The sequence below is a fragment of the Camarhynchus parvulus genome, chromosome 6, assembly GCF_901933205.1.
Source record: "Camarhynchus parvulus chromosome 6, STF_HiC, whole genome shotgun sequence".
In the NCBI taxonomy this organism is placed as follows: Eukaryota; Metazoa; Chordata; class Aves; order Passeriformes; family Thraupidae; genus Camarhynchus; species Camarhynchus parvulus.
The window spans coordinates 11,788,120-11,801,607 of record NC_044576.1 but is presented as its reverse complement, the minus strand read 5'-3'; the positions used below and the strand labels follow the sequence as shown (position 1 = coordinate 11,801,607).

Sequence of the window (13,488 nt, the reverse complement as noted above, 5' to 3'; positions counted from 1 at the left end):
TGACCAAGAGCGTTCATTGAATAAGAATTATCTAATGTAACATGGTCCAAAAGCTCACAGACTGGGAACTCCTGAAAACCTGCCATGGGAGGAATTTTTTTTTCCCTTCATTTGTCGTGACGTTAATATATGCAGCTACTCAGGCATGAGGGGATGAAGGGAGAAAAAATAGGTTGTGAGCATTATAGTTGATCCAGATGCTTAGAAATGAGCAGTCATGTTTTCCCAAATTATGGAACTGATTTAAAAGTAATGATATATTTTAAAAATTATGCCCCTGAGATTTGTGCCTCCCAGATAAAACACTCATGTCATTTTCATATTTTTCTCAGCAATTCCAAGCTGTAAAACCGCTACTTAAAAAAACCCCAACAATTCCTAAATACTCTCTAGTCTTGTTGTTTCTGGAATTTTCACTGACACATCTACCATCACCAGAATTGGAGAATTTAGTAGCAATATTACTGTTGTAAATTGAATTCCTTCTTTCCTGTGCCATCCCTTTCCTCCAGCTAAAATTTTGGAATACTTTAGCAATGCAGACAGTGAGGGATGCCACTGTGAACAATAGTATTAGGTAAGTTTACTAAGCGCCTCTAAAATCAGGACTTCCTGTTGTGCAGTAAAAAGGCAGAAATTAAGGTGATCGTAAAAAAAAAACAAACACCAAAACTCTATTGCCCATGCAAATTTCAAAACAAACCCAGATTTTTTTTTTCCCTTTCAAAATCCTGCCACCCTCTTCAGGAGAGGTAGGGTTCCCCTCTGAAATGTCTGCCTGCCTTCTGTGCATGTGGAAGCATTTTCAGTTAAGAAATAACTCTCTGTTTTTCATGATCCTGAAGCTGATCACCCTAATTGCTCATGATGATGTCTCGAGCAGCAGAAGCCAAGGTTCCTGGAAGGGATTGGTATAGTGAGTGTGCTTCTCCCTGGCACTGGCATTTCTGAGTCTGTCACATTTGCCTCATTGGCCAGCAGCAAAGATTGAAATCTTGATTATTGGAAGGTGCTGTGCTGGCATGTCCCAACAGTGGGGCATAAACACACTTCAAAGACATTGAATCTGAGACTAAAAGTTCCCTTAATTTGGGCTCAGACAATCTGATTTCCAAGTGGAATCCACTGTGATTTGCAGGTGGGAGAGGTGGTGCTGTGGAAAGAGTTTGGGGAGCTCTGGTATTTCAGCTACAGCTTGTCTCTAACTAAAGTCATGTCAGAAAACTGTGTAAGTATTAATAAGAATGAAGAAGGATTTTCTCCATTCACTGTGCAGTTGAAAGTCTTGCTTTTGAATTACATGCTGTTCCTAGTTGCCAGACTTTGCGATAATTTGATGTAGAAAGGAACATGTCAGCCCTCGTGTATGTTATTTACCATGTCACTTTGCCTTCTCTTTCCAGCACTTACAGAACCCAGCAAACTTCCATAATGCAGCAACAGAGCTCCTGGACTGGTGTGGAGACCCCAGAGCCTTCCAGAGGCCATTTGAGCAGAGCCTGATGGGCTGTTTGACGGTATGTCCACCCTACTGTGACTGTGGCTCCAGTTCTGTTTTATACTCTCTTCACTCTCTCATGGCCAAGGGAACTTGATTTTAACCTGCATTTTAAGGGAATTTTTGTCATTTAACCTTAAATACATATAGCCAGACTGTAAGACTTGTTTATTTGACTCCATTGCTTAACAGGAAGCAAAATGCAATAAGAAGTTAGAGTATAAGAGGGCATTTTAGTTAAATTAATTACGAATGCACAGGCTAGATTATTTGTTATACAGATACAGTATTATTTCATGATTTGAAATTGCTAAGTGAGCCATGTTCTTAGAGTGATGAACTTTCTTTTCATTCGCTTTTCATTAAGACCACTGTAGTTCCTACAGCAACTTCATTATAATGCATTAAAATATATATTTTCCTGTGCATTTGGGTTTTGAAAATTTTCTTTTCCAGCAGCAGCAGTCCAGAACTGTTATGCTGAGTCAAGACTTTAATTAAATTCTGACTGAGCAGAAGGATTAAAAGTCTCACTGCAATCTGCCAAGCAAGATGATCTAAATAAATAGTCACAAAAGAAACAGAAATTCTGAAATTATTAATGAAGGGACCGTCATTTTATTTGTTGTGGGGCAGAAGTGCATGGATTATTTTCATGCAGTGTGTAGCTGGTATACATGAAACAGACATTAAGACTGAAATTTAGTTGTCTGAAATCCAAATGTTAAGGAATGGCTCCATCTTAGTGTGCTCCAGTGTATAGCATCCCTCAGATTTGTATGTCAGAAAGTTAGAATAAATCCAATTATAATAGGAGATGCATATAATCTTCCAGTCAGAGAAAAAATAAAATAAAGGAAGTTAAAAATGGTAAAGTCCAAAAACAGAATATTTAACAATTCTGTTTGAAGTAAAAGTTATTGGTAGCATCAATTATGAGAAAATGCACATAATGTCCAATGTGACCATAACTATATTTTATTTATGCTTTTTAAAAACTTTCCTAGCATTTTTCAGGATAGCTTTTGGGAAAGGAGACATTCACCTCAGGTATAATTGGGCAATCTGTGCACAGTATTTTTCTGCAGCCCCTGCTAGAATATTGTGAGTCTGACCTGCGACTTCCTTGCTGTTTAAATCTTTTCTTTCTACATGAGCAGATCTTCAGCCCTGCCCAAGTGAAGGGTCAGAATAAGGTCTGACTGCCAGTGATTCATTCTCCTCACAGTGTACAGAAAGTAGGCAGGAAATGTTCCATGAAAACTGGTGAGGTAAAACACAATACGAGGTTTTCAGTGTGTTGAAATGAAAATACTGTTTTTCTTCTGTCAAGAATGAAAGAAAAAAAAATTTAACCATCTAAGTACTGTTAATATTTGAGCCACATGTATTATTTGCTTCATACTTCTCCCTGAAATCTGAACAGGATGGCATGCCCCTTTCCCAAGCTTGTTGTGGGAGAGAGCTATCTGCAGTGTAGGACTGACTGGCAGCAGCATCTTTATCACGTGTTGTAATTTCATTACATTCCTGACAAGGATATAACACAGGAACTTAACCAGGTAGCTTGTTCTGTGTTTGATAAATACACAGGGTTTGCAGAATGCCTTTAAACTGCAATGAATGTTTCTTGTTCTTAATTTTAAAATCCCTCTAAGAAAGATATTCTTTAATTTTTTGTTGTGTACATCCCTCTTCCTCTTCCTGCTTCCCATTAAACAGACTTAACAGCATGGTTATATCCCAGGAGGTTTGTACTTCCTGTATCTTCTCCATACATTAGCAGTTCAGTGGGCAAGGTCTCTCTTTTTAATTTTTTTTTCTCCTTATATCTATATTTTTTCTATTTAAGCTTACTTATACATAATTTCTTTCTAATTTATATGTTCTGATTCATAATTTAGCAAACATGGATTTTTAGGCTTTTTGTTTCCTTACCAGAAAAGGGGTTTGTCTACTTTTAATAAACATGATAGAACTTCAGTCTGTTTTCAGAGAAATTATTCAGAAAGTTGCAAATAAGTCAAAGGTAGCTGAAATAATGGAATATCATGAGTAGATTTAACACCAGATTGTATAGCTTCATATTCTGTACTATCAGGAGCCTATTTTTCTTAATGCTGATAAGGTTTACTGGTTCTTACTTCTTTGTGAGGATTATGCTAAAAGAAAAATGAAAAATGAGTATGAAAGTATTCAATCGCTGAAACAGGATTATTGTTTTATGTTGCTAGCCTTTAAAATGACCTTCAAAGTTAAATTCCCTTAAAATTTCCGTATTTTTGGATATACTTTTTTAAAGCAAGTGATCTCTACCATCATTGCAACATCTGAGCTGTGTGGTTCTTTAAGGCATTTGATTTGGAAATTCTACAAATACTAAAAATGCTTGTTTGCTCATAAAGCTTCCCCTCTGTAGTATTGAGAATGATTTTTGTTATTTTTATGACATTCTGTTCCATTAACTCTCTGACCAGGGAAAAAGTGGCATGCTAAGCTGCTCTGGAACCATCAAGGGATATGAAATGATCATGTCCTGCAAGTGGTAACACGACATATAGTAATCCAAATTGAAACTTACGAGGATGTCATGAGTGCAGAAAGACAAGCTCTCTCAGGAATGTGCAAACAGTCATCCACACACTGCAGAGTTGAAATGCATCAGATCTAATGACAGAGCAGCAAAACAGATCTGTTGTGGTAAGAATAGCCAGCTGAATAGATCAGCAGATCAGCACAACATGGGTATAATAGGTATAACAGATCCTTTGCATCATATAAGTCCTATGTATAATCTTTGGCAAAAATTAACAAATTAGAGTTAATCCGATTAATAAAGGGCAAATATGCTCACAGTCTTGAAATAAGGATTTAATTTAAGAAGTGGTTCTTAGAAGTAGTTCTGTTTACCTATCACACTGTCTTTGTATTGGGACTGTCAGCAATGTCTGGTAACTGGATAACCACCTGAATGCTTGTATCCCTGCTGCCTGTCTTAGAATAGATGCGGAAGGATAATCTTAGAAATACTCTGCCTTGTCAATAGCAGAGGAACTTCCAGCTTCATTTATGGAATTACTGGTTTTGATAATAATATGTAGAAAATATATAGAGAATAATATATAGAATAGCCTGTTGTAGAGGGTTTTCTTAAATTGTAATACCAGCACTTAGAGAAATCTTGGTGACTTGAAAATTTCATGAGTTCACTGGACAGCAATTGTTGAACAACAACATGTATAACATGTGTCTAGTGTTTGTCTTGCCTTGGTGATTTTTTTTAGAATAATTTGTGCACAGTATACATACTGGCTATTTGCAGTAGATAGTTTTTGCACATCAACAGTACTTTATAATTCTGAAGTTACATTTGCTACTGTGGGCTCCAGTGACATTGTGTGCAACATAATAGGAATGGTTTTCTCATCTCTAGAAGAAACTCAATATCTGATACAACAGGTAAATTTTGCCAGAGAGGTACCTAATAAGGTATGTAAACTTCATTTCAGTAGTCAAATACTTCACATAGCAGATACTTTAAATGATTGCTCATTTAGAGTTTAAATAATTTCCTTTTGTGATTAAAAAATTAGGCTAATGCTGCCAAGGCCTATGAATAAAATTGGGGTATTTCTGTGCAGTGCAAACAGTCAAATAGAAAAGGATACATAGGTTAACCAATTACTTGTGCCATAAATAGAAAATATTTTTTCATTAACTAAGCCCCAGAAGCTGTGCCTCTTCTGACCAAAATGTGATGCAAGTGCATCATGTTGCTATGTTCAAACAGTTCTGACAGACACTAATTCTAGAGCTTAACTTTTTGTGCTTACCCATTACAGAAAATCACTCAAGTGAGTGGGTAATAAAAATTTATAAAGAATGCTCATTTCAGCAGATAAATAGTAAGTCAGGGATAATGGGGCAAGCTTTGGATATGTTTTATTTCTTGCAAGCTACAGGCTGTGGAAATGTTTCCTTAAACAGCTTTTGCAGATCTCATGCAAACAAATTATCATCTTTATCAGAGACAATAAAATTTCTTCTAACTTGCCAAGAAAAGCTAGGTGTTCTTTTTCAACAGTAGTTATTTTCAAATCAAATAGACAGTCTGTAGGCCAAACACTGAATTATAATTGAAATTATTGATTCTATAAATTATTGAAATGGCAATGGATATGGTATTCTTTTGTATATAATACTACTTCTACACACCAGGCATAGCTGTGTTTTTATTAGGATTGAAAAAATTTCTTACTCTAGTACTAGAATATATTATGGCAAGGCTGATAGTCTTGATAAATTTAAGAATTTAATTCTCTAAAAATGTACTGTATATGGAATGACCTTACAGTTTTCTGAAATAAACAGCTTCAGTTACTACACAGCAGTTTAAAAAATAACCCTATTTTGGCCAAATCAGATACCTGTCCAAGCAAAGAAATCCAAGTACTTTAATCACTGACAGGCTAACTTTTCTCCTAACCGTTTCCCAATCCATGTGGGTACCAAAAGTCATGTTTAACAGTAACATTGACCAAAAAGTTACACAGTAATTGAATTATATCTCTGTGTATGGGAGACAGAAGCAAAGTATTGGCCAAAAGCTTTTCAGGAAAGAATGCTTCAAAGTAGACTGCAATACAAATAACTTTCAGTCAGCATTTGGCCCAGGCTGTTTTGTTCATTTCTGCCCCTTTTCAGGTCCAGTGTAGTCTCATCCCATGGTCTGCTCTCACCAAGCAGTTTAACATGTAAATGATCTTATTGAAGGCTTTGGGTAACGTTTGTGTTGGTGCTGCAACAAAAATGGAAATGAGGAGACAGCTGAGAGCAAAATGGACAGATTTACAGACTTGTCTTCAGCAAAGGACCATAAAGGCACTGCCTTGTTCTCTTGCTGAGCTTCAGCTTTACAAGGCACCAAGTTTATAGTTCTTTAGGGCTCTTCAGTGTGTCCGATCAAGAAATAAGAGAGTGAAAGAGGCAAAGCTGTGTGCATTTACTCTGTGGCTGTACCTGGGGGCTTCATCTAAGAAATTAAAATCCATCACTACAATGGTTTTGGACAGTAGGAGGAATTTTGGTAAGCAGGATGTGCTTACCTGAGCTGGCTCCTGGTAAATCACGGAATGTAAGAGAGCTTCTGTGGTGAAAGATTTGTCTCTAACCACTGTGGTGGGGATCTGTCTCTCTTTGCATCCAAAAGATGCCAAGATTTCCTACCCCAGATTGTCCTCAAAAAACTATGCCAAAAATAGTAATTTAAATAGTAATTAAAAATGCCTTCCTCCCAAATCTTAATGTTCTAGATTTTTCTTTCCAAATACTGGGTCTGCCTCAGTCATCAGACGTGTGAAACTTACCTATGTTTGTGAAAGAATATTTCTCTTTAAATTAAAACAAGCAAACAAAACACAATGCTGTAGTCCTAGCTGTACTTCATCAAAAAGTTATGGATGTCATTTAAGTTTTGTTCTGCTAATAGTTCTTACTACATGTCTGTGCTGCAGATAAGAGTTGCTGAAATAACAAGCATCAATGGTAAACTGATGGAAGTATCTGCTAAAGGTTCATGTTTTAGTGATATTGATACAATAGTACAGTAACCTTTTGAATTACATTTCTCTTCAGAAAATCCTGGAATTGAGACTGTTGAGATAATTTTAGATCATTTTAAGGAGAAAAAAACCCTAACTGATCTCAGTTTCATAATACAGTTATGAAATGTGTCTGATATGTTATGAAGAGCATAATTGGTTAAAAAAAGACATGCATGTTAAAAAATAAAAAAATACAAGAATGACATATATGAATAATGTGAAGTTTCCATAACAGGATGCCTCAGAATGCAAATGCAGCTAATGCTTGCCTGGATTCATTCTGTTTAATGCAGAAAAGTACATAATCAAAAATTAACCTGTGACATTCCAAAAATCAGATTTCTGATCAGATCAGGATATGAGTGTGATTATTTAGGTGGAAAAGTTGGTTCAGCATATCTATACCCAGAAAATGGGAGGTTGCAGCTGCCCATGAGAGCCCTAGAAATGTTACATTTACTTTTTGTATCCAAGACTTCCAGAGCAAAAAGTTCACGTGGAAGAGATTCTGCTCCCATCATGCTCTCCAGACATCTGTTGAACACAGAGCTTTGTGTTTGCAGAGCAGCACAGCACTCCAGGGCTGTGTACGTGCTGTACTGCCAGGGTACAGCCAGCAGGCACAGAACACTCTGCTTCCCAGCAGCTCTGAGTGCTACCAAATAACTCAGTGTCACTGCTTGTCCTTTCACTTCGTGCTCTCCTAAAGCCCTTTTAACCTAAACTTTGTTAGGCTTGTCATGGGTTATCTAAAACTCATCGAGATCTCCTGCTCTCCAAAGTGAAGTGTTTCTGGAATTCCCTTGTCACTTTGTTTGTATGAGCAGTGTGTGTTTGATGCAAATCACTGTTCAGAGTGTGCCAGGACTCAGGTGGCAGCAGTACTGCAGTGACCCAGCGATCAGCTACTTTAATTACAGCACAGTCCCTGCCTCTTTTCCTCTGGGACAATTTTCAGTGGAGAGGGTTGAGTATAGTGACCTTCTCTTCGATGTGTGTGTTTGTTGGAGAGAAGCAGAGAGGAAGAGAATGTAAAGGAGGAGATAGCCTTATTCTGCATGAGTTATGTCAGTGTTACAGGAAGCATCGCAAACTACATGGCAGGCATGCTGGCTTGTTTTACTTTGAAAATATGGCCTTTATCCACCGTATAGAGTGGGAAATAATTTTTAAGAAAACTCTTAATTTGAATACAAGGACTCTGTAAAATCTCTTACGTTTGCAGAACCTACTTAATGTCTGTTTTCAAGCATCAAAAGCAAGAAACTATTTAATGATATATATAACTTCTCTGACTTGCTTTGATTGTCTCTATTGTTGAGGCAGCCCTTCTGCAACTGGAGTGTAAGAGTCTCATCAGATCAGGACTTCAGATCACAGACTTCTTCCTCCTTTTCCTACCCTTTTTCTTTTTTTCTTTTTCTGTTTGAGGCAGATCACTATTCATGTTGCAAAATTCCTCAATTTGCTTCCTGTTTATCTGATCTTTGTGTGTTACTGAGGGGGAAAAATTACCATCTACATTGCAGAATTCTAATTACAAAATTTCTGCTGTAGTCTTCAAACTGCATTCAGATAATTTCAAGTATGCACAAGTGGCTGAACACGGAGCCGTCTGAACTAGCAATCAGCTGGCATTTTTAGTTTTGAGCAACCAGCAAATTGAATTGGTAAAATTCATTCTGATGCCAGCAGGGGGGAGTGCTCTTGACTGCTGCTAGTTAAGAGTTTCATTGAAAGTGCAACATAATGGGAAGGGAGTTTAGAAATAAGCAGTCGTGTAGCTCTCTTGATTAACAGGGCTGTTAGGTTGAGAGCCACATTGTTCCAGTACTTCGTGGGGTGATGACAAGCAGGGCAGGGACTGAAGCTCCGTGGTGAAGCTCCTTAGCCTTGCAAAAAGAGAAAGGGGGGGAATACTGCAGGTAAATTCAGCAAAGAGAATCTGCTGGTAGCCATATTTGTCTGCTTTTCATGTAATTAAAACCTCACTCTCATCATTTTCTCCTCACTGTCAATGACCCTGGAAGTTCAGACATCTGGATCTCTGCAGAGCTGAGTCACAGTCAGTGAATGCAATGTCTCCTTTTTGAAAGCTGTTTATCTGAATTATTCAGATTAAAGATTTCAGAGGTTTGAAGTGATCAGATTTTCTTATTGGCAGTTGATGTTATAATAATGTTTGTTTGCAGATAGGGTATATATTCCTTTAAAGACAGCTTAAAACAGCTGTGCCATATCAAAATTTAAATAAAAGCTAGGTGTTGCAAGTGTGTTTAGGAAATAGACTAGCTTTTATAAAGTCTAGCTGTCTGGAATGTTTTTGTAAAATAACATAGAGAGATATTAGGTGTTGAACCTTGAGCTGGCCAAGCACCTCTCTCACCCATGATAAAGGATGATGATCTCAATTTATGGTTGTGGCACTGGAAACTATGTCTGTATGTCTGTTGTTTTTTTTTTAATGCACTACTTCTCAATGGAATGCTATGTTATGTATGGGTAGGTCAAGTAAGATAAGTTCTTACAGCATTGCAGAATGAAGTCATGGTTGAACACGTGGTACCAGCTACACGCTGTCTGAATTTTTGCTGATACACTGGATTTGAATTTGTAGTTAGAGAAAGAGTATGTTTGCAAATGGTATCATAATCCCTTAGCCATAACATTTAATGGATTATTGAAACTGTTGCCTTGATCCCATCTGATCTGCACTGGTATCTGAGTTAAGACTGAAGTCACGGGAGATTTCAAATGTGCTAGAATTCCTGGGACAGGGTTCAGGCTGAGCTGGATGGCTCCAGTAGGCAGCAGGTGTCAGGAATCACTGAGGTCTGGCTTGGGACAGACCTAAGGGACCATGCTGTCTACTCTTTTTCTCCAAGCCAGGATGTGATACAGATACAGTCTGGTCTACTATAAATCCCCTTACCCTCCAGAAACCAGAGAATGATAGGTAGGTCTTTCCAGTGCCAGATGATTTTTAATGCTTCAAACATTTTCCCAGTGAGTCACATAAACACTGAGAAGATGAATGTCTGTTCCTAATTTTCTATTTAGGCATTTAGTTTTTCTTTCTTTCCGATCTGTAGTATTTCATGTGTGTCTTTGGTCTCATTTTTGCAACATTTTTCCTGGTTATAATGGTAATTTTAAACTCTTACCCTGTCCTGTTAGGTGTTTGCAGACTCATTTGCCTGCAAAACTACTTAGAGGTTTTGCAGTTTACTCTGTCATTGTCCAAATCAGGACTAAATACATAGAAATTACCTGTAATAAGCACAAGTTATGATTTGACAAAGGACTAGTAATTAATAATCGGAGTAATTAATAGTAATTAATAATCGGAGTAAAATTTATACTTCTGTAACCTGGGCTATATTCCTTTGTTACGATAATGTTACATAAGACAATGTCAAAAGACATATTAGAGTTAGGATATGGTAATTTATCAAAGAAGGAAATTGTATGGTGCTGATGTATTCATGATGATGTTCAGCATTGCTCACCTAGTACTTCTTTAATACCTGTTTTTGTTGTCTCTCTGGACATATGTACTTTCTGAGAGTCACCTTTTACAGTCCTAAAACAGATTTGGTACATCTCCAAGCTCTCTGTCTTGAATGAATTTCTGAAGATAATCATTAGCAGTTGCACTGTTTGTCCAGGTAAATTCCTTTGAGGCACTCAAAGGTAAATTTCATCAGGATCTGCTGACCTGAATATATTAAATTTTCCAAATGTCTTGTAGCTATTTCTTTGTGTTTTGTGGATCATGCTCCTATGATGCATTTGTTGTCTTGTTTCTGAGAATTCTCAGTGTCTGTTTAAAAAACCAGGGGTCCCTTGAACAGAGAGAAACAGAGGACAGTGTGACAAGTACCAAGTGAGCAATGTCTGACTTAAATTGTAGACAACCTGAAACAGAATCTGGGGAGGGGGATGTGTGATCTGTTCCATTGACCTTAATTTTGAAATAAAAGTCTTTGACCTGTCACAGTTGAAAGAAAAAATTGAAATACAGTCAGTGCAAATATTTGTAAGCCTTGTTAAAAAATTAAGACAAGATGCAGCTGGCATCATGTGTTCAACCATTAGTTCATTCTGCAATGCTGTGAGCACTTACCATAGCTGACCTAACCATTCCCTGTAAAGGAAATAGATGTGTACTGCCCTATTCATGTTGAGCCAGCTGAGGCAGAAGGGACCAGAGAAAGCCTTCTTGAACACAAGTCCACCAGTTTGTTTAATAGACCCTCTTCCTGCATTTAGTGGAGTGCATACAAGAAAACTGTAGATGGAAAATGACTCTTGGCAAAACAGAAATTTTATTAGAAATATCTGCTTTCTATTAAGTTTCTTTTGAGAGAAAGAAGGGACTTTTTGTGAAGCTTGTCAGTGGAAGCACTTTCTTTCAAAGTTACATTATTGTTTTTTAAATTTTTTTTTGCTAAAACAAATTTCCAATTTGTTTTCCCTCACACTTGGCATGAAGAAATAAGTAACAGTTTGACTGGCTGACCTCTGCACACTGTCAAGTTCAGATTCTGCCTTCTCATGCTCAGTGCTCGTGTGGTATTTGCTGCCAGGCCGGGCTGTGCCCATCAGGGTGTTGTCAGCCTTGGGCTGCCCACTCTGGAAAGCTCTGCTTTCCACCCCTCTGAGCTTCATGGCACTGCTCTCTGGCAGGGCAAATGAAGAAAAGGAAACTGATGTGATGTGGGAGAATAGAAAGTTAGGCATCAGCCTGTGGTTAGGACTGCACTGACCAAGGCTTTGCAGTGTATTCAGTGAAGACACGGCAAGCAGAACATGGTTTTTGTGGGTTTTACAGTTCTCTCTGTTTCCTGAGTTACTTCGTAGAATTTTTCCATAATTAGCAAGATGGCAGTTGAGAGTAGTGATTTGACCTCTTGCTAGGACAGTCTCAGGATTTGTAGCTTCATGTATTAAAACAAATCAAGAATATAAGCAGCCAATGCATTTCCTGAGTTATCATGTGCTCACTTATGACCAGGTGTATCTGCCTTTCTCCAGCTTCAAAATAAATGGCTTAATGATTATATGCTGTTTCAAAACAGAAAATAGGAGGGCCCTTTCTCCATTGTTTTACAGACCTGATTGGCACTCTGAAATGTGTTCCTCTGTGATGGGAGAATAGATGACGGCTAAAGGAGCTTAAATAATGTTTGTACATTAATGAGACATTGTTCTCAGGAGCCTTTTGCAAGGTGTGGTTTTGGGTTTATCAGAAGAGCTTTTTGTCTGTTTTCTTCTCATCATCTCCTCACCCCCATATCTACTTTTGGGTGGCTGAAGTACAGTGATACTGGAAGTAGAAAAGGGAAACAGATTTCCAAGTATGTAAGTGTTTTCCAGATCTCATGGCAGCCCACCAGTCTTCTCCTATTGCTATTTTTGCATGAAATATGACACATCATATTCTCCTCTTGTTTTTCTGTTTTTAATGGGTTTCTGGGTGGATTTTTATTAATTTTTTAAATTATTATTATTACATTTATTTTTTTTCTTAATTTTGCAAGTTTGGACCTAGAGTCTTAGCCAGGATGCTAACAACTAGACTTCTAAGAGTAAAGGATTAAAGGCTGATCTACCAAATTGGAAATTTTTTTTGTTTATAAAAAAAATTGCATTAATTCTTTTACTTTATTCCTTTTCACTTTTCTATCTAAAAGCTGTAATTGTAAAGAAATGTGATAAAACAGTAGGTGTGTATTACTGTACTGATCATCCTCAATTTTAATTTCTTTTCCCTGAAGCTCTCTTCTCAGTTTTGAGATTGGAAGGGTTAAATTTAGGGAGGGAACACTCCCACAGATTAGGTCTTAAGAGCGTCTAATTTTTAAATGAATAGGAGCACAGAACAAAAAAATCTACCTGGGAACTTCATTCATGTTAATTCTTTTTCAAGAAATAAATTTGGTCCTTAATTGTTAATTAGGAAGAGTGGATATATTAGAAAACGTATAAGATAATGTTTGTATTATCACATACATTAGTTCTTCACTCTCTCCCATACTGTTGCTTTTTGCAGTCCTGGACACACATAATTGCAGTGTCATTCATTAAGAAAGAAGCTTTCAGATGAAGAAAGGGTGGGAGAAGGGTATTTTCTTGTACTGTAAACTGTTAAAGATAGGGACTTTGTTTTGCCTCAGGAAATGGTGTTCTGTTTCTTGTGCAGTTCCTTCACCATTGTTTTAATGCAAAGAAGTAATGGCACTGTTAAGAATAATCTGTTTTATCTGTGCCTCTGAGTCTGAAGTCATCATGTGCCATTGGAAAGCAATAGAAAAGCTGTGCTGTGTATAACTTTAGCATCATTTGGCAGAATGACTGTGGGTTTGTGTTTGTGCTGTGCAGATT

General features: G+C 37.3%; 1 protein-coding gene across 7 annotated transcripts in view; it reads left to right on the top strand.

Annotated features, from left to right (window-relative positions):
- The window catches only part of ZMIZ1 (zinc finger MIZ-type containing 1), a 338,520-nt gene that overhangs the window by 198,357 nt on the left and 126,675 nt on the right, over window positions 1–13,488 (top strand). For all 7 annotated transcript variants that reach the window (XM_030951382.1, XM_030951384.1, XM_030951380.1 and 4 more), the window contains one exon: window positions 1,404–1,517. In XM_030951382.1, the coding sequence (XP_030807242.1) occupies window positions 1,404–1,517 (114 nt within the window). The remainder of the gene's footprint in view (window positions 1–1,403; window positions 1,518–13,488) is intronic.